Source organism: Melanaphis sacchari, unplaced genomic scaffold (genome assembly GCF_002803265.2).
Source record: "Melanaphis sacchari strain LSU unplaced genomic scaffold, SCAv2.0 Contig178_pilon_pilon, whole genome shotgun sequence".
In the NCBI taxonomy this organism is placed as follows: domain Eukaryota; kingdom Metazoa; phylum Arthropoda; class Insecta; order Hemiptera; family Aphididae; genus Melanaphis; species Melanaphis sacchari.
Genome location: NW_020270843.1, coordinates 761,486 through 783,577, shown reverse-complemented (window position 1 = coordinate 783,577; position 22,092 = coordinate 761,486). Strand labels below are relative to the sequence as shown.

Sequence of the window (22,092 nt, the reverse complement as noted above, 5' to 3'; positions counted from 1 at the left end):
CCGTTAATATGTGGTTCGTTATTTTAATAATTTAGACCACAAAGGCGTAAATGGTTGTTAATAAAAAATTGTTCGTTGAACTTTGTAACAGAGTAGCCGTCGTCACATAAAACGGTCCTTTTCAGGACCACCAATCACAACACAGTACATACAAAAGGACACCATCGTAGGGATTTAGCGGCGAATTCGAAGCTCTTCTAGTCACCTAACCTCCCTAAGTACGACTATGGGTAGGGGAGACTATAACGAAATCAGCAACACCCGTCTTATAACAATATAACTCCAAAACTGCGCAAATAGTGAGGTAAACTGTACCGATGGTAAGCATGGACACGCACGGCGGCACACCTGTGGTTTACGATTCGGTACTAGATCATATTATATCAACCGGTCACATTTACGGAGCAGCATTATTTATTCTTCCAACACTACAATCGTTAATATTTATAATCAAAGATGAACGACGAATTAACTGACCAGTGGATTATAGAACTATTTCGCGGTGACCAAGACACTCATTGACGAGACGGCAATTGACGACTTCAGCAGCATTCTATACGACTAGAGCACGGAGTCAATATATGCTGAACCTTGCGTACAATTACCAGCGGCTCATATGTGGTTTTATATTGCATATAGTCGATCTATTATGACGACTGATAGAAGGAGATTCTTCTTAAAACCATCAGTCTAACCCCACCCCTAGTGTGCCTACTCAGGTATTCACTATACGAGATTACCAAATTAACACGACTTACACCAAGGCCGCGAAAAATTGATTTTAACTCGTTCACACTTGTTCTTGTATAATTTTTATAATGACGTACTAACTTTTATATTTTATTGGTCTCGCTTATTCAAGCCTAACTACTCGGCCCGGATATAAATTTTCCCACATACATTGTTATATATTTTTTGACATTAATTAAGAAACAAGTGTGATATTAAAGAAAAACAATCAGAGTATACTTATACACGATCACGAGCCATCGGATATCAACGGACCTGTAATCAACGTTCGACATTATTTTAAACTAGCATTTAAATAAAAAGTATTCTGCATAAAAATACGAATAAGCGACTGTTAGCCGTTAAAAAGCCCAAATATTTGTAAGCGATTACATTTTTTTCTCCATAAGAAACGTAGTAATACAAAACCATTTCAACGGAGTAATGAATTCTTTTTTGCATAAATTGATTGTTTTTTGATAAAATACTTGACTTATATATTGATATATTTAATTATATCGTAACATGTAATTATCAAAAATGAATTATAATTGTGACCGCATACGAATTCAAAGAACACGATCTGGTAAAAAAATAGTTATCTTTTGACCAGTCTTTTTAAATGAATATAAATATTATATAATATTTAACGGTCACACACACATAAGTGTTTATCCGAAACCCGTACACAAGACTCGAGCCAGCTCGATTTTATAAGACCATATATTATATTATGTATAATATATCTATCGCTTGGTCTATACATCCGGTCATTATATAAAATGTTTCCTAAATTGATATATATATATATATATATATATATATTACATAAAAAGAATTCCCCTTTTGTCCATATCATGGAACGTTTCCAAGTCCTAGTTATATTATTGATATTTGCAGTGCGCCTGCTGTTTTAACATGATTTCGTGTTATTATAAGGTTAGGCATGCATTTGATTTTTTTAGGGGCTATTTTTATTTTTCATACGCGACGTGCATCACATAGATTAGGTACTTATGTACATATAGTGGGATTATAAATAAATCAATAATATGGTTTCTATACATTAACGTTGTCGTCGTTTTATTCGTATAATTGGTACATCGAGATTTTTTCGATATCATAATAATACGCGTTCCTATAAATTGTATATATTATGTAAATATGGAATACAGTGTAGTATAAATTGTACGGAATACACAATGATATAGGTATTATATTTTATATTTTGAACGAAACTGGAAATATCTAAAAGCTAGATATGTATACAATAATACAATATTATTAAATCGATATCCTACTGAGTGGATATTTTGAGCGGTATTCGACGAATGTATTAATATAATACTAGTATGTATACGCTAATATATATATTATTGTGTGTGTTATATTATATTGCTATTTTACGGTTAGACAATCAGAAGTAATACGATTGTACCTGGACTTTGCGTAGGTGTTTTTAAAACTTTTTTCACAGTCTAACAAATATTTTTACGACCTTCAAATAACAACCTGTCAAATCGTTATTACACTATAATTTTATTAAATCTGGTAAAGTATTTGAGTAATTTTTGCTATAAATATTTTTTTTTGAATTGGAAATATAAGTTTTTTAAACAATAATTTTAAATAAAAAATTATCACTATTCAATCAAAAAGAAATATTATATTAAATCTATCGTCGTTATAATAAGTATCAAAATGATATCGTACTTTATAAAGCAAGGCGTAATGCATCGAATATTATTACAGAAAAGTGATTTAAAATTTGATTTAAATAAATTTAAATGGTTAATTCCTAGTATAATCAATAGTTGACTTGATAATGGTACAATATTAAAAAGTATCGTATTTTAATATATAGGGGAACATAGGATGTCTGCTCGAACTATTTGCTTAGTAATATCTGATTTCATATAAGTATTATTTTATACAAAAAAACAAAAAATTGTGGTTTGGATTTTAAATTTTTTATTTAAAAACTTGCTTTGATTTATTATCATACCTATTTATTCATATTTCAAGTAATAAATAAAATAAATATTCGTTATCAAAACTTGATATCGTTTACAAACTACAAAGTATTATAAATTATAATTATCGAAATTTTTTCTTGATTAATAATAGTAATATTTTCTATTTTATTGATTTAATATTATATATATATATATATATATATATTCATGAAACGAGCATGAAATAACTGGAAGGTCGTGGACAGGTCGAAGCACACATCTGCGTGGAACATAATTACATAAATCATTTAAGCACACCCTAACTGTGCTCCTATGATTGTATACATTTGTGTAGTAATATTACGAAACGTACTAGTACAATGCGAAAGTGCTCACCGCGTAGATTCATGTAATAATATACGTATCACTAGTTACTACATAACGTATAATAAAATGAACGCAATGAAAATATTACATTTGATGAAGATGTAATAAAACAACAATAAAGTAAAACAAATCGTTTATATAATTTTTTTATTATCAACAGCATTCTATACTTTATTTTTATTTGTTAAAATGTGCATTATATTATATATATATATATTTATATATACATATATAATAATATATATATACATATATTATATATATACATATATAATAAATAATATATATATATATATTGTACAAAATATGCAAGCTCAAATATATTGTTCACATGTACAATTTTATGTTATTATTATATTATATAATATAAAATTAATTGTAATAATAATAGTAATAATAATAATAATAATAATAATAATAATAATAATAGTATCGTATTCGCATATATCTAAATCAACACTCAATAATTTTATTAATTTTATTATATATTATATAATTTTACTGTGTTTCAAAAATGAAAACTTAACAACTCGTAATTATATGACTGTACATGTTTTTCACTAACGTACACGTTAAAACACATAATATTGTATAAATACGTATATATGCGTTTAGTATAATAATATGTAATACATAATTACTGCAGTTTTTCGATTTGAACTGAAGTAACTCGAGTTTTACGTGACGTGATGTATTTGTCGAGCTCGTGTGTACCTATGTACAAGTCTGCTCAACTCCGCAGAGCTATACCACTGGATGACGATTGCGGTACGATAAAAACGATTTTAATGGTAATAAATAATAATAATCATAACAATTACAATAATAAGTATACATTATATTATTATGTTGTATTATTATGTGTTGCATATGCAGTTTGTGCTGAGGTACACGTGTTCAGCAGCTCGTCTCCGAGTATTGTCATAATCCGCTCGGTTCGCCATGTAATGCTTTTGACGCTTCCATTATTGCTTCGTCCAGCCGTTCTACTCGGGTGCTTATTGAGTGGTCGCTGTAAAATCACAACAAAAATGGCGTGACATTAATAATTTTTATATTTTTTACTATAATTATTTGGGTACTTTAGTAAGTATTAAAAACGACCACACGTTACGTGGTTAGCTTGCTCAATTGAATTTGTAAGTATTATACACGAGATAAATAATAGTATGTTATACATTTACATGTCGATATTTTTTACCAATACCTATATTATTGTATATTAATAGTAGACGTTAGTCTTAGTAAATTATGATTATAACGGTTCTTAGAGAATTTTGGCGGGTGTCCTATACTGTTTCCCATAAATACGCGATAAAGAGATTTCGGTTTTTGTGATTTGTAAAAACTGTTTAATAAACACCATTAGTTATTCGTAAAATTTATTTTCAAATATAAAGTGTTTTCATATAGTTAAAAATACCTTCGTTATTGATATTATACACTGTGTAAAGGGTGAACAATAAAGTTAATTATAATGTGAAATTATTCATGTTCTTAGAAATATATAAATATATATTTTTATTTATATTTAATTTAGATTTTAGAGACACTATAAAACATTTTTCAAAAGAAAGTATAACTATTACTTTTTTAATCGTCATGATAATAAAAATCTATTTTTTTTTACGTGTATCAAATTAGGTTAGGTATAACAATTATCATATTACCGAATTCATACATTTAGTTTAGTTTACATATTTATATGAACGAATTAAAATTATATGAATAATTATATAAATTATGGTATGTATAATATACGATTGTTGTAAATGTCGTGTGATATAACATGTACCTTTAATTCTGTAATAAATTCTGTAATAATATTATACAATACGCTAATTTAAACATTTTATCATATAATATATAGATATACATTTTATTCTGCCGCAAAACCGAGTTCGAGAGTCGAGCATTTCATACACAACTTTATAGCGTCGGGTCTATTTTCTCGAAATGTTTTTAAATTTATGTTTCGCTAAACAATTTATATATTACATTTATATACAATTTGTGCGGGGTAACTAATATATTTAACTGGAGAAAATAAAAACATCTCTGATGCACAGAATTTCTCCGGAGATGAAATATTAACGCGATAAATTGTTGCCAAAACATGTTCAAAGCTTACGGACAGCTGCAGTAGAATAATATAAGTAATGTAAGTGATGTCACAGTACTAAAAACCAGAGAACCGAGATAGCACACGAGATTAAATTATATCATACTATTTTATTTACACAATATAATGTCATAATTATTGTTGTACAATATGTTATATGCCTTTTTAGGGCTTGATAAAATTATGGTTTAATGCATTATTTAGTGGACATTTGTTTATCCGAGAAGTTAAGTTATTTTTGGAATAATAATAGTTTCATTTTACTAGAAATATACATGCGCTGTGTTCTTTTGAGTCAATTGTTTGTATTTTTCTATAGTTAAGCCATAAAATTAATTTTTTTTACGAGTTTTCTTACCATAGTGGCTTAAATTTTTTTAATGACAACTTTAAACTTTTTTTAATTTTATAATTGGGACTATGATGTGTTAAATACATAGTAAAATGACATTGAACAGTTCTCAAAAGTTGTAATTTACTATATGATACCGTTCATTTGAACATAATATCATTATTTATCTATTATCCTTTGTTTACATCAATATTATTAAACTGGTATTCTCCTGCTACCGGTATTGAAATTAAATCTGTATATTGATGTAATAAAATAAATTTGAAAAAATAATATGTGTAATTACTACATAGTATAATTAGATATTTATTTGTAAAAGATAAATCGAATAAATAAATATAAATTAAGAACAAGTAATTTTTCAAAAATTGATTTGGAAAATAATAGTGTAATTAGTTAAAAAAGATTTAAAAGCTTTATAATTTTTTAAAGAAGAAGTAGAAATAATAACGAAACGTAATCGGAATACGACAAATAATCCAACATCTTGCTGTAGTGTACACCATTACTAAATCATCCATATAGAACCTGCATAATACCCATAATACGATGTATAAAATAATGCATTGTAATACAAAATACACGAAATTAATTTTACAAATATATCTATTTATATACAAACATCATAAATCACAATTATTTCGCGGGAAAAATAATAATCGTTCCGAGATAAAAAAAAAAATAACAAATTATGATAAAAAAGTGTTTTATTTATGTCTGCAAGCAGATTGGTATTTTTTACGTATACAATACGAAAAAATGCGTATCAAATGAATACACACACACACACACACACACACTAGAGAGTGGTAGAAATAAGAAACGTTTTTTATGATATGACACGTTCAGTGGCGATCGCATGAAAAAATAAAAACCTATGTGAGTGCCTAACCTTTGTACTCACGAATGATGTGTAAACATCTTAGCTGCAGTACGACTTTGATTGGGGAATACAATGTCATGGTTTGAGTGGGAATTTGTATAATAAGGTAACAATAATCATACAAGATCGCGTTCTCTTTAAAATTTATATTTAACTTTTTTATTTTTATTTATATATATTTATTTTTATTATTATATATAATTTATATATATTATAATTATTTATTATATATTATTAATTATGATATATTATTGTATATCGTCAGCCTATTTAGCAAACGGTATAATTTCAAAAAATTCAAATTTCATTGTTTCATGTCATTCGATGGAAAAAAAATGCGCGTTGATTGGTATCATAATCATAATATTTAAGTGTGTTTTCTTTTATGAACCCGGTGTTAATTGATACGTATTAGTCGTAACTCCGATAAACAAATAATATAATTTCTATAGAAACCGGCGTATCTCAATATATATAATATTATATATTATATTATATTATATTATTATTTTATATTATATTATGTATGTCGGGTAGCCTTCGCGAATACCGTACGCAATAGCCTCACACACACACACTCAAGCAATCACATCTACATGACTTACGCCTGACGCTCGATTCCCCAAGACGGTCGTACTACAAACCGATAGCATAGATGTTTACACATCAAAAACCGTCCGTTTCTTTTTTAAACTCTTCAAGTCGACTGTCTGCACTCCGTTACGAAAACGTCGTCGTCGTATCACGAACACCACACGTACTACCATCACGTTCGAACGGGCATCGCAGAGTAATCCGCTCCCGAATTAATCCTGGGGATGGTAAAACTCGATCGCGCGAACACTGCAATCCGCGAGACGTTCGATCGTTGTTCGCATTATTACGACGATGGCATTTGACGGTGTAAACATAATGTTTTAGTATGAATAGTATGATGGGTACATTATTTTATTACAGTAGCGGTGTGCGTGTCGTTTAATTCATTCGTCGGTAATCGATAAGATACTTATTGCGTACCGTCGCTGTGTTCGCGGTAACGAATCGATTTCAATGTATATATAAATAAATATACGTACGTTGTGTGTGTTTGGAACAGAAACTAAAGTTTGTTACCTAATTTAACTTGTGCTTCCGAGCAGATATCCTAAATTGAAAACACAATCTCGAAAATAATAAATTATATTATTAAACTGCGAAAGTTGGGCGACCGACTCGTTTCGACGCTGTGTGGTATTGGATTTGCATACCTAGTGTGCCGGCTTAAATGTATTACAGAAAAACAGCGTGACATCCCGATATCACGCGCGTATATTTTAATATTATAATACTGTACGCATTGGAAAGTCTGATCTGTGGCAGGGTCCAGGGGTCCGAAACTCTCAGAATTAAAAAGTAGACAATTTTATCGTTAGATATGATGTATATTGAATCAAGTATAATTAATTGTATAATTTCGTTAAAATGTTAAAACAAGTTTACGCAGCTTTGACGAATTTTATAGTTCATTAAATTTATTTCAAATTTAAATTATCTCGGATTGTGTGCCTGAAGAAATGTCAAGCTATCTACGCCTATTTATTGTATTATATTAAAATACATTTTACGCTAGATTTTGCCAGTTAAAGAAAATTGTTTTGAGTGAGTTCGTAGATTAAGTCAACGTTATAAGTTAGTAGTTAAAAGTCTATATATTTAATTCTTTATGTTAAAATTTAATATAGAAAAAAAAATATTCACTTTGCTTTAAAAGTTACTCAACTTAACTCACACATTTTTTAAAACAAAAATCAAACACTTTGTTGAAAATGTATTGTACTATAGCATACTGCTTATTACACATAAACTATAGTGAGTTTGAAAATTATATGTTTGAGATAACTAAATTATTAAGTCAAGGAATGTATATAATAAATAATATTAATTATGAAGTTATATTAGATTACTATAATAAATTTTATTATATGACCTTGGTGGAAATTAATAAAAATTGTTATTTTTTTTTAAATTAAAATGTTTTCATAAATCATAACCTGTGAAGGAAAAATGAAAATATCGAATTATCACTATTTTAATAAGTCGACAATGTACCCGATAAATTGTATATTTTGCAATCAAAGCTATATTATAATTTTCAGTTCATAAATTCGTTAATGCCCTTACAGCGTAGTAAAAGGGTATCTTATATTATTATATAATATTTATATGTTGTTGGTATTCTACAGTACGCTGGTTGATGCGATCTTTCGAAATAAGTACGATACACAATAATCACTGCAGACGCTCCCGCGGGTAGTATTATATTATGAACTCGCAAACATTTCTTCTACTCTTGTTATATTTCACAATAGCGTCAGTGTATGTACATTATATCCGAACCGGAAGCATATAATACGACGAAATGTATTATCGTACGTAGTATGCACTACGCCTTAAGTATAGCATCTAGGTTACGGGATTACCACGCGAAAAACCATTTTCCGTTGAAATGTATCAAAGAATCATCATGCACCACGTAGGCCATTTACGAAATGCAAACCTAAATAATAAATAAAATATATATGCATTTAGGATTTGGGTTGGAATACCAACCACGGATGAAGTATTCGCTATCTCTATCTCTTTTTTATCTGTCTCGTACGCTCTCTATATTCGTCAGAACTACGCTCGCTAACGAATTGAAATGCCAAATCGAATTTTCTTTCGGTATAGTACGAAATACGTGATGTGTTTACCGGTATTGAAGTATAAATAAAAATAAAATTCACTACGACCTCGGACAAAGAACCTTTCTTCCGTTTTGTATAATATTATGTTATTTGGTATATGTACGTAGTATATATATTTAGAAAATAAATGACTCTGTGCAATTTTACTTGTTCATTGATACATTGTACTCAGGGAAATTTTTTTTTATTCTCTCAAAAAATTATTAAATAATATAATATAGTATATGTGTAAGAGAATTGTCTTAAAATAATAATTTTTGAGATTAAGCTTGAAAGTAATATTTTTGAATTTATGAGTTTTTATTTAAATCATAATATATTTATAATTTTCTTAAAAAGATTATGTAATTTGTATATTGTATACAATTTAATAGTAATATATTGAATAGAGGGTTAGTTTAGATCAAAATTGATCAATATTAAGATAAACAATTATTCCATGCGGAGCTCGATTTATTCTTAACCATTAAAACTTACTCGTAAAAACAGATTCTCTGACATCTCTCTATTATTAATATTATTTTATTTTTTAATGGCACTTTGAAAAACACTTTCAGTATTATAAAGATGTTTTGAAAGCTCTGAAGTACATTCACGATACAGCTAGTGTTCATTTTCGAATTTGTATATTATACCTATTTTCGGTATGGTTCTTTAAATAACAGCAGTACCTAATAATTTGCAGTAAATTGTTTATTCTTGTGTATAAGTATAACGCTAAACTATTTTGTCAACATTTCCGTAAAATATATTCCCATTTAGGTTATAAAATAAATAATATGGGAAAGTTATTATTTAAAACCTAAAAAATCATGATAGAATGTAAACATTTAGTTTATTTACGGTATTTAAATTCGTATAATAAAGGAAAATATCCACCGGAATAACAAGTTAAGAACTTCAAACATTATACGTGATATTAAGTATACAATAAAATATAGTTACTATGTATAAATTCTATTTAAATAAAGCAGTTTCGATCTGATTGTGATCTAAATTTCAGATTTATTTACAACACAGAGCAATAATGTAGTTCTATGCGTACAAACATAATATATGTAATTAAATAATTAAATAATTTATGATTGGTGTGATTGAAAGATATTCCTTGCAAATGTGATTATAACAATTGATGTATATAATAAATTAGCTAAAGCAACAATCGAGTAAAGTTTTGTATGAAAACGGTGACGATTATACAGCGAACATTGTGATTAAATATTGCGTTTATATTCTGTAACACAACAATAATGGTAATATATATAGGTATTATTTGTGAAAATGTGATGTAAAAGTTATTATGCATTATTATTATTAGGAATGCTGTTTGCTGTGACTCATTTGCAAAATGTTTGAGCTTATGGTTATATATATATATATATAATATAAGCTTGTTTGCTATTTGCAAATTTAAAAAAACTTGCTGGTCAGTCAGAATAATTGTATTTTCGTGAATGTCGACACTATGGATTTTTAAAGTAACATTTTATATTTTTGTTCGATTTATTTATTAATTTTTTTATGTTTATAATACAAACAAAATATTGTTATTTCTCTTTCTGTATTAATTTTACAATGATTTTTTTTTTTTTTTTATTTGAATATGATAAATGTTCTATAAAATGTTTCGATGTTTAATTTTGAAGGTGAGTTTAGATAGCAAATTGGATCTAGTTTACATTTTAGATACTTTAAAATTCCCAGTACTTTTTTTTATAATCAGAAAAAAATTTAAAAAAAAACAAGAATTTTAATATAAATTAAATTTAGATCTAAGTGCTTTGGGTGCAGCTCAAAAGAGAAGTTAATCTAAGTTTTTATTTTTTTTTCGACGAATCATTTCTAATATTTTGATTAGTTTTAGTACGTTGGTTCCAATTGAATTGCAAAAATGATGTAGATTCTTATTTTTTTATAAGAAAATTTTGACTATATATTCAAATAATTTTAAGCCAAAGAGTATATCTGAGTTGTATATACAAATAATAAAAATATTATTGCATAGTTATAATTATTCATCTAGATATTCGATGTTTTGATTCGTTGTTATATCTAATCTTAAATATTTTCCATGATATTATTTATTATTGCTAGGCATTGAATTTTTTATCATTGAAGTTATAAGCAGAGTTTGTGATGGCCGAGATAGCGGTGAAGTGGGACATGTAATTACAGGTTCTGCGCGTTAATATGCTTTATATTGCTTGGGTTTAATGTTAATGGTTTGCGAGTTAGCTTATTTATTGTTCCTATAATATTTGAATTGGTTGTGTTTGGGGTATCGTACTTAATTAGTTAAATATGTATTATTGTAATTGTCTTCCGTAATATTCAGAGATGGATTGTTCTATGTCTATATTTACGAGAAGAGGGGAGTTGTTAATGTTTTTACACGATGATGATAGGTGGCCCGTTTGTTTAGAAAGGAAACAAGTGACTTTGTCGTCCTTAATAAATATTCAATATGTTGTATTTTCATAAGATGCCGCAATCGATCCAAGAAGTTTAGAGATGTCGTTGTTCCTTGTATAAAGTTGTCTGCGAAAGTTTGTTATATGTGTAAACTTATTTAATGAGAACTTAGACATCAACGTATAATGGAGGACATTATTTTTACTTCAAAGTTTTCCAGTGTTTTAGGAATAAAATAGGTAGGTATATAGCTAGATAAAAATTTGATAGAATAATACTTTTTATGAATAAATAAATAAATTTGTGTATCGGTATTGTTGTGTTATAGACATAAATAATTGTCGAGTGTGAATTAATTAGATTTTCAACTATTAAATTGATCTATTAAAAATATAAATAATTTGTTATTACAAAAGTGTGAAGTGGATATTATATATGATACTTTATTTAAATTTTAGAATATGATTATGATATATTGAATTTATTAAATAATTATGTCAATTCAATTAATTAGTATGGTTTGGTTTATTTTGGGAAATGTTGTGTTGGTAAGTTGTTTCAGCAAAACTTTTTGGTGTAGCGTTGTATTTTGGGATGGTTGTAATTATGGGTATACCATTTTTGTTTATAATACAGGCTAAATTTTAAATTGGAGTACTGGTATTAAACTGATTTTAATATTTTGAGTAGCTTGTTTATTAGATGCTAACAGTTTTTTTAAGAGAAAAATATTTTATATGATAAAATACAGTTTTATATATCTAAACTTTGTGAAATTGACTAATTTTTTCTCGTAATAAATAATTATTATTTTATTAACAAAATGTATTTAAAATACTATAGAGGTTTTGTAGGTATATGCATCATATTACTAAATAATTTAATATGCTTTATTCTGTGTGACTTTTTTTGAAAGTTAAATTACGAGCGTGATAAATACACACAGGTGTGGCTCGGTTTAAAGTCAAACACATATATTATAATTTATAATGTATATAAAAAGTATTATCATTGATTATAGAATTGTTCTATAATCAATGGTGTTAATATGTATATATACTGATAGTTTATTCTTATTATTCTCTTCTAGATAGAGATAAAATCTTCCATAAAAAAGTTTGTTTATAACATAAATCTCTATTGGTAATTAAATTATAATTATCTAATAAATGATCGATTAATTCAATTATTTGTACTAATTTATTCTTATTAATTGTCCAGTTATTTATGAAAAATGAACAGAAGATACATTAGATATAAGCTATTGTTTGTAAAAAAATTGTACTGTTATTTCTGATAAGTAGACATTTTTTAAATTCCCAAATGTTCCTACGTCGTACAGAAGTATAGAAATATCGATGCTCATTAAGTATGTACTATAATAATTTATAATATGATGTAATATATTAAACACTGTTTATTTGGTTCGATTTTACGTTTGAAAATTAATCGTATGGAAATGAAAGGCATATTTTGTTTTTATTCATATAATATACTGGATAATTAATTTAATGCGCTTGTTACCATAATATTTTCAGTAACAGTGTATGATTGCTGAAGATAAATTTAACTATTATCTGTATCGCGTTGAACGAAATTTTAGTGATGTCTAAATATTGATTTTATAACTAAACCAACAATTTAATATGTTTATTCTTTCCTTTGTAAACCGTCGATTTCATATTGATTTCACCAACTGTCGATTCTATTAATGTTTAAATTTAATATGATATATATTTAAAATTATAAATGTAAATAATTATTTTGAGATATATATTTTTTAAAAAAAATTTTACTTACTATCTACACATATATACGAAATTTGATGTATAATGTACCTAGGTCAGTATATATAAATCATGATCTATGAATGGCTGGTACCGAATTAGTTCCCGAACTCCAACCCCACGTGTCGAATTGGTTCCCGTTTGAAAAGGTATTTTATTAAGTTGAGCCGAATTGGTTCTCGTTTAATTATCTACATTTTCTTTTTCAATTTTACAAGTTTAAGACTGTCAACTTAAAAGTAGGCTTGGTTAAAAATGTGCGTTAATATGTGTTATAAAAAAAATTATATAATATATACAATTTTAAATCGTTGATTTGGAAGTCAACTATAGTCATCACTAGGTGTAGGTATGAAAAAAATACTGCTAGGTTCTTTTAGAATTCCGACTTGTAATTTTCAATAATCAACCAACTTAGTTCCCTTTTCTCTAAACATAAACTCTATAATTAGGAAAAAATATAAATTAAAATACGAAATACAAATTACAAATTTATACGATGTATTATTCAAAACTGTACAGTACTCACTGCTCATTAACATTATTGTCGTTCATACATAGGATATAGACGATATACCACATAGTAATAAAAGTATATTTATCTTAATCGTTATCTTAATTGATCGGGGTATTATCGAAAATTTGCTAAACTTCTATTACACAAATGTATTGCCATCTTATTGTATATTATACTATAGAGTCTATAGTATAAACTATATAGTGTAGTTGTGTAGGTACATTTATATTTTATAATATCTAATTTATATTTTGAATAAATTATTAAAAATAAAAATTACCTGTACACAAATGGTAACCGAATTGGTTACTCCCCTGTGTATTTTAAAGAAATTAAAAATTATTTAAATACATTATATCATCAGAAGTATCAGGTAAATTTATAAATTTATTAATTCAAGGCAATGAATGCGTGATTATTAGTTAGATTTTTAATATTATAAGATTTAAACTTTAAAGCATACGTATACAATTTTTATAACGTTTTATTTTATTAAATTTACTGTCCGTGTTCGGCTTCATTGATGAATATTGTCTAATTTTATGGTTTATTTTTGCTATTGGTGATGCTGTTTCTTGGGGGTTTCCGAAAGTTAAAATTTAAAAGCTTATTATGGCATATTGAAAGAATTAGATTATGGGGTGTTTTAATGTTATATAAGCAATTTTACAAATTGAACACGTGGGTTTGTTTTCCTCAGTCATGAGGGGTCCATGGATGTGAGTCCTATACAAAGTTTGTTCATCATTACGACTCACATTTTCTGGTTTTTCTCTGGAGTTTTTAAATAGTAAAATTTTGTTCCTAGATATTGATCTAAATGATATAAATCCGCGATGGCTTTGCTATTTAAAATATACGTGTAGATATATTTTATTCACCAATTTCGCATATTTATAAAAACATTTTTGGTGACTTTGTTGCAGACTTTTTTATTTTATCTCCTTATTAAGGTGATTTTCTTTCGTGTCTACATATCCGTATATATGGTTATAGATGTGTATTGTAATATAGAATTTTCTCTATGAAATGTTTCGTACATAGACTTCAATATGCCGCTCGGAAGAATCATTTTTACTATATTGTGGCTCAACTTAAAAAACATCGTACACGCTTAATAACGGATTCGTCAAGAAAAATGAACGAAAAAATTTGTTTAATTTTATATGGTCTCTAAAAGCTCGATACCCACATAACTACGTAATCTGATGTGGTCTAATCATAAATAATTCTATATAATATGAATTTGACCTAGTTGAGTTGAAACGATACTAAACAATCTCCATTATTTCATTAAACATTAATTCACGCGCTTATAAATATTTTATTGGTCTTGAAAATTTCTTCCAGTTAAATAATTTAAGAACAATTATTGGGGAGCGATGAAACGGCTGTTGAAGTAACCTTCGATATAGGATGATTATTATAACAGTCTTTAATTACTCACTAGTTAAACAGTTTTTAAGCAGCGTTAATGAAAAAAAGTTAATTTATTTCTTAAATATTTTAAATCTATTTATTTTTTTAACGGGTATTTTAAGTATAGGGGTATTCCATAATACGTATTACAGTCATTTATCTACTTGATATATTTTTTATAATCTTAACTATATCTGTATATAACTATTCTATAACTATTTATCTACTATCTATAACTAATTAACTCTTCGATTTGAAAATAAATTTTTGTACCTATTAACAAATTTGAAGAAAACTATTCAACTTTGAAATATTAAATTTAAAATATTTGTCGTTAGTCTAAAATAAAAAAAAATTATTAGAGTTATATTTTATAGTTAATATAAAGTTATACTTATATTCCTCAAAATGTTGTTTTTTTAAATGTTGTATAATGAAAAAAATATTTTCAAACACGTTAATACTTTTTGAGATAATGAGTATTTACAGTCTAAAAAATTAGTTACTATAGTTAATATAGTTTTGACTCGGCCACATAAAAGTAACCGCATAATGATGACTATTTTATAATATAGAGTAAAAAATCAATAATAAAAAATAAAAAATAATAATAATATACACGCGTGTATTTATAAACTTATAATAAACGCGGAACACGCGAATATGACACAGTATTATAGTCTAATGTAATATTATTGTACGCATACGCAAAAAAGAAAATAATACGCTGTGCCTGAAAGTTTATCTGTTTCCACGTCGTGAAGATAACGTGCTACATACATAATAATGACTTTGGATGACAGACATAATAATAAACATAATAATGTGCTATAGATATAATAAATACATTGTGATACGTTGTATAAACATTATGTATTATCTAAATCAATATGCATTTTATAACGATATTTGGAAAAGTCGTTGAATTATAAAATAAAAATAAAAATGATTCAAATCATTATTGGCATTAATACTTTGAAAATGTTTTTTTCTAAAATTTTAATATTAAAACATTTTTGAAACCATACGTGACAAAGCAAGAATGTTATCTATATTAGAGTCCATTGATGAAAAAAAAACAATCAACTATCGATCGTAGATTAAAATTGAAATGTATACATATAAAAACTTCTTTAGTCGTGTATGATTACCTCAACTACTCATGTTATTATAGCTCTTATAAAATATGCTTATTGTGCATCATTGTACAGATTGTATATAATATTATGTAAAATAAAAAAAAAAAGTCGTGTATTATATGAAAAAATTTGGTTATACATATGAAGGAAATCACTATATTATTGCATATCGCATTTAGTTTTATAATCATTTTTTTTATTTTTTTTTTGGGGGGATTTCCGAGTTTTGATAGTTTATAATATGTTATAATGTTGGTGATGTATTCGACTTACAACTTTATGTTTCTGGGTTTTTTAATTAGTCGGTCACTTTGAAACTTCTCATTAGTTTAAGCCATCTGCTATCTATGTTTCATGGTATTGCTAAGAGATTATAACATGATATAATATTTAACAATTGTTTTTTTTGTTTGTTAAAAACTGTTCAATTCAATTGTTAAAAATGGATATAATCATATTATAATTTAATGTTTATAACCTTAGTGTTATAAAATACGTTTTCCTATATTTTTAATTTTTTAATTTTTTTTTTAGGCTAATAGCGCTACGCTTGCACTGGATAGTTTAAAGGTTATAACTTATAACCCTCTAGCCCCTAGTATTATCTCTCGATTACAAAGTGTCCTTGACCACAACTTCTGTTATTTACTTATGTTTTGTTTTTGACAGATTTTTAGCAAAAAATAAAAAATAATATTAAATTGTATTGCTATGATAATATAATATGTATAAAAATTGTTTATAGCCGCTATGGACATTTGGAGTATACCACAAGAGAATGTTTTCTGTGAAGTTGAATCAAAGTACAAGTTTAAAAATATTTACGACTTCATAATTAATTTGGCTACAATTTCTTTTTTTTTTTTAATAAAGTTCTTTCTAGAATTAAATCAAAGTTTAGTGTGTTGTATAATCTGATTACACACTATAAACCTCGTGTATGGGCGTGATGTAGAAGTGTAGATTAGACGCGTATAGAGTCTACCGATTTACCAACCATATTACATTATATGCTTGACGTATTAAAACTTTTTTTTTTTTAATTTTGTTGTACAAACGGGTCGCAGGGAGCCGTTAGCTAATCTCTCCGCGTGTTTGAACGTTACATTTCGTGGCTGCTTCTTTTCTTTTGCTGTTAATTGTAAATCATGGTTATAACACAGTAATCATTTTTTTTCTTCTGCGACAATTTTCATTTTATGGCACTGTAATTCCACAGCTTTAAACTGGCTATTTTCTGCTCAAACATAAATATTTTTTTCACCATGACTTTTGATCTTGTTATTTTTATATAACTTGCATAGTTTGTGTGCTAAATAGTTTTCCACGTTCATTTCAAGTACTTTAGGTTACTCATGATTATTTTAATTTAGATTTAAAGCGTTTAATGTGAAACAATCTAGTTTATATTTATCGAAACCATTTTCAATTTACATTAAAATACAGTTGGTTAAAATAATTTTTTAAAAAATAATTTTTTTTTTAGCATGATTTTCCAATTTTTTGTACATGGTATACTATTTTTTTAAAGTAATTATAGGTCTAGGAACGAGTAATTACCGTTGAATTAAATATATATGGACTGGAAGATTAGTGAATTATTATTCTAAGGACAATTATTTCATGTGTACACATGCAACGTGATTTAATCGATTATATTTATTACAATAACTATAATGTTACCCAACTGAGCAACAATTAAATAATAAATTATCACACTTCACACAATAAATATACATTATTGTACATACTTATTTCCACAACAGTAGTAAAAAATCTAATCGAAATAATACAATTCAATTCGGAAGATTCAAAAACTAGTAACAACAAAAGGTACTTTTAAGAAGATTGCAGTGGTATTTTTCATATAATATAATATCAGAAATACTTTTAGTATTTAAATATTAGTATGGAATTTATAATATATTAATACATTAATATACGTAATAGTGTCGTGGATATAATATTACTAAACGTGATAGAGGATTGTCATCTCTTATTTTTATTTACGTTATATCATGATAAATATTATTACATGATATTTGTCATTATTGCATCCTCAAAATACGAACTTTCTACGTAATTAACGATTTTTAGTTATAGTTTAGTGATGGATAATACTGCATTTTTAAAGTATTAAATTATAATAGTAAAAAATCCACAGTGAAATAGCCTTATTTCACTCTAATCAATAAATTATATTTTATCCTTGCATTAAATAATTCTCTTAAAGACTATTTTCTATTGTTATTGTAGTATATCAATTATTTTTTAAAAGTGAAAAAAGATACAAAATTTTGTCTCGAATCGAATTATGATTGTTTAAATAGTTTATAAAGGTTTATTACAAACATAATTATGTTATAAATTTTCATTGTTAATTTATCAAAATTTTTTCGATGAAAATTCATTTTTTTTTAAAGAATAAAATAAAAACATTTATTTTTTATCTTATAACATTCATAAAACTCTCGTTGTAGAAAAATTAAATCACTGATATATATATATATATATATATATATATAAAGATATATTACTTTTAGACAATTTTAATATCGTTATTTTTAAAACAATAATGTATACAAAAAAATTATTTTTTATTTTATCGTTGTTCTTGTTTATATTTTATAGAACGTATACTCAATACTCATATTACATATTATATTTATAATATCATTTATTTGTTCTTTGAAAAGATAACATATACATATCAGCCGATAGGTAGACAAATATAAACACTGTACAATTATGTCTAAATATCATATTATTATACTTGAATTCGTAATAGATATGATTATGATATGATTAAAAACTTCATTTAAATATTACTCTTTCCGTACTACGAATCGAATCAATTAGAAATTAAATTTTCAAAATTTTACTCTCTAATAAATTAATATGCGTTATGTAATTTCATACTTATATTATTAACAATAGATTTTTTTTCTTCAAAATAGTTATTTACTACGAAGAAAATACTTTCAACCATTGTATACCGTTCAAATGAAAAGAAGAAAAACGGTAAAGGAAAATAAATCGTTAAAATAAATATTATCTTGTTTATGGTCATCCGATATTGATATTTAAGTGTATATGTATTATTACATATAGCGTGACTTGGTCATAAACTGAACATTTTTATAATACTTTGAATATATTTATAGTAGTATACTAGTACCTAATAATAAAAATAATATAATGGTATAGCAACCGAGTGGTCAATCAGTCGTCAACTTTTCGACTGAGACGACAGTAATCACAGTTTAATGTTAACATTGTTAACTTAGTCTTATGTATTATTTTGAAATATTATAAAGATTGTTTTAGCAAAAGTCTTGAACATATTATATTCATGTTTAAGTCGTGTATGCATTATCAGCAGAGGTGGCAATATGCCGATGAAAACAAATAACACAAGTTATTTAAGTGATTGAAACAACATTTGGAATATTTGTTAATTAAAATTATTTGTTGTTACTTATTAATGTCATAAAATTATAAATTCCAAACTAGAAGATATATAAGCTAATAGATAAAAATATTAACTTAATTCAGTAAATTAAAAAAGTTATTTTTTTTTTTATTATCATTATTATCATCTGGGTAATTTTAATTAACACAAGTAATGATTGTGATATTTAAAATTTTTTTTAAACATCTAATAATTTTGTTAAAAATTAATTGTATTATTCCTTATGATTACACAATATGCTGCAAGCAAGAATGAAAGAATGATAGTAAGTTTTTGTTTATTAATTTTTTTAAATTAAAATAGATATAATATATTTGCTTACTTTTATTTAAATCATTATTTCTATCGGAAGTATAAAAAAAAAAAAAAAAAAAATAGATAAAAATAATGTTTAATTAAATTCTAATCGCACTCACAGTTATAGATTTATATAAATATGATTTCAACTATTTGATTATGTGTAAAATAAACTGAAAAAATTTAAATCATTTTAATGGATAATATTTAATTTAATCTAGTTAATAATTTGATTAGTTAATGAACTAACTATTGATGTTACGGAGCTTACAAAAACTTTTCAAATAGTTGATGGCCACATTTGTTTACTACAGTAAAATAGTTTATATAGGTATTTTTTCAACGTTGATTGCTTGAATAATATTTTACCACTATAGTGTAATTTTGACTTTTGAGATACGAAGTATTTAAATTTGATCCATGTAAAAAGTTACACTGTGTGTGTTAAAATAAAGCTCAGGATTTTAATGTAGTGAAGTTTTCTGAAAAATATATTAACGTATGATGGTGAAATGGTACTTAGGTATGTTCAAAAATATCATTCCGAAAGAATTTGATGTGTAATTTTTTTTTATGTTTTATTGTGGGTAGTTCAATAAAATGATTAAATGAGATAATGGTAGAAGTTTTGTGTTTTGGTGCTGAAAATTGCTTGATTAATTAGTTGGAGTACTCTGTATAAGTTTTACGACGTTCTTAATTTTACAGTCGAAAAGTTTATAACTTAACGTACCTGCTATTAAAATATCATAATATTTTGGTTGTATAATAATAATACAAGTACTATAATAATTTAAGCTAGATTTAGGTATGTATAATAAGTATTTGGGTCCTATGTGGTCAAAAATAGTTCTTTTTTTGGAGAAGAAGAAACGCGTTTAAACAGTTTTAATATTAATTTATATTTTATCTGCTAGAACACCGAAGGATGCATTTATAACATAAAAAAATTCAAAAAATCTTTGTAATTATTAGAAATTCATAAAAAAAATCACACTGATCCACGATAGAGAGTTTCATAATCACCTTTATCTACAGCGTATGAATAATATATGCTATGTACAGCATATAATTATTTGATTTGGGCTATTTTGTTAAATATTCGATGTAGTTTGGTTGGATATGACATTGTGAACAAGCATTGGCTTAGAGAAAGTGTTCTCGGGGGACTCAACTCTCTAAAATTATAAATTAGTATTTCAAAACTTGCATTGCATTTATTTTAAATGTGATGAAAACTTGTCATATAGCCTATGTAGGTATTAATAATTTTTATGAAAATACATATTGAAGCCAATTAATTGCTATTTTGTTGACAAAAGGTTTTTTTTATAAATATAAATATAATATAGATTAATATTAAAAAATAGACTCGGGGATTCAGCCACTTTTAAATAAAGTTTTATGTAGTACCGCTTATGTGGGAGAGTTGTTCATTATATTAGAATGTGTTGGTGTGTTAGACAAATAATATCTTCAATAATTGTTATATATATATATATATATATATATATATATTTCATTGAAAAAATCGTTTTTTTCTAAACAATATCAGTAGTATGGGTATTTTTTTTTAGAGAACAAAAAGAGTATAAATGTTTCTACTGCAGCAGTGGATGTACAAATTTATGCGTTCCGGACGCGACCATGACGGTTTCAGATGTTCTATATTATATTATTTTCCGTTTAAATCGTATTATTATTCTGTTTCGCGTTTGGTTATATAGTATACGTTATTGTTGAAAAATATAGCGTTCCACCGTCGACTTTTGAGTTTTAATTTCGTAACCAAACGCGTGCATCGTTTGTTCTACGTTTTGCGTGTTTTTACGGCTGAATTTTCGACAAACCGTAATAATTACACAACGATATAACAAAAGAAAGTAAGTTAGTAG

The 22,092-nt window shown here is 26.1% G+C and overlaps 1 protein-coding gene across 1 annotated transcript in view; it reads right to left on the bottom strand.

Moving 5' to 3' along the window:
• Positions 1–3,508: 3,508 nt before the first annotated feature.
• LOC112592548 (protein tipE) overlaps positions 3,509–22,092 on the bottom strand; it is a 60,502-nt gene continuing 41,918 nt past the window's right edge. The window contains exon 2 of the mRNA XM_025336638.1: positions 3,509–4,083. Within this exon, the coding sequence (XP_025192423.1) occupies positions 3,993–4,083 (91 nt within the window). The 3' untranslated portion in view covers positions 3,509–3,992. The remainder of the gene's footprint in view (positions 4,084–22,092) is intronic.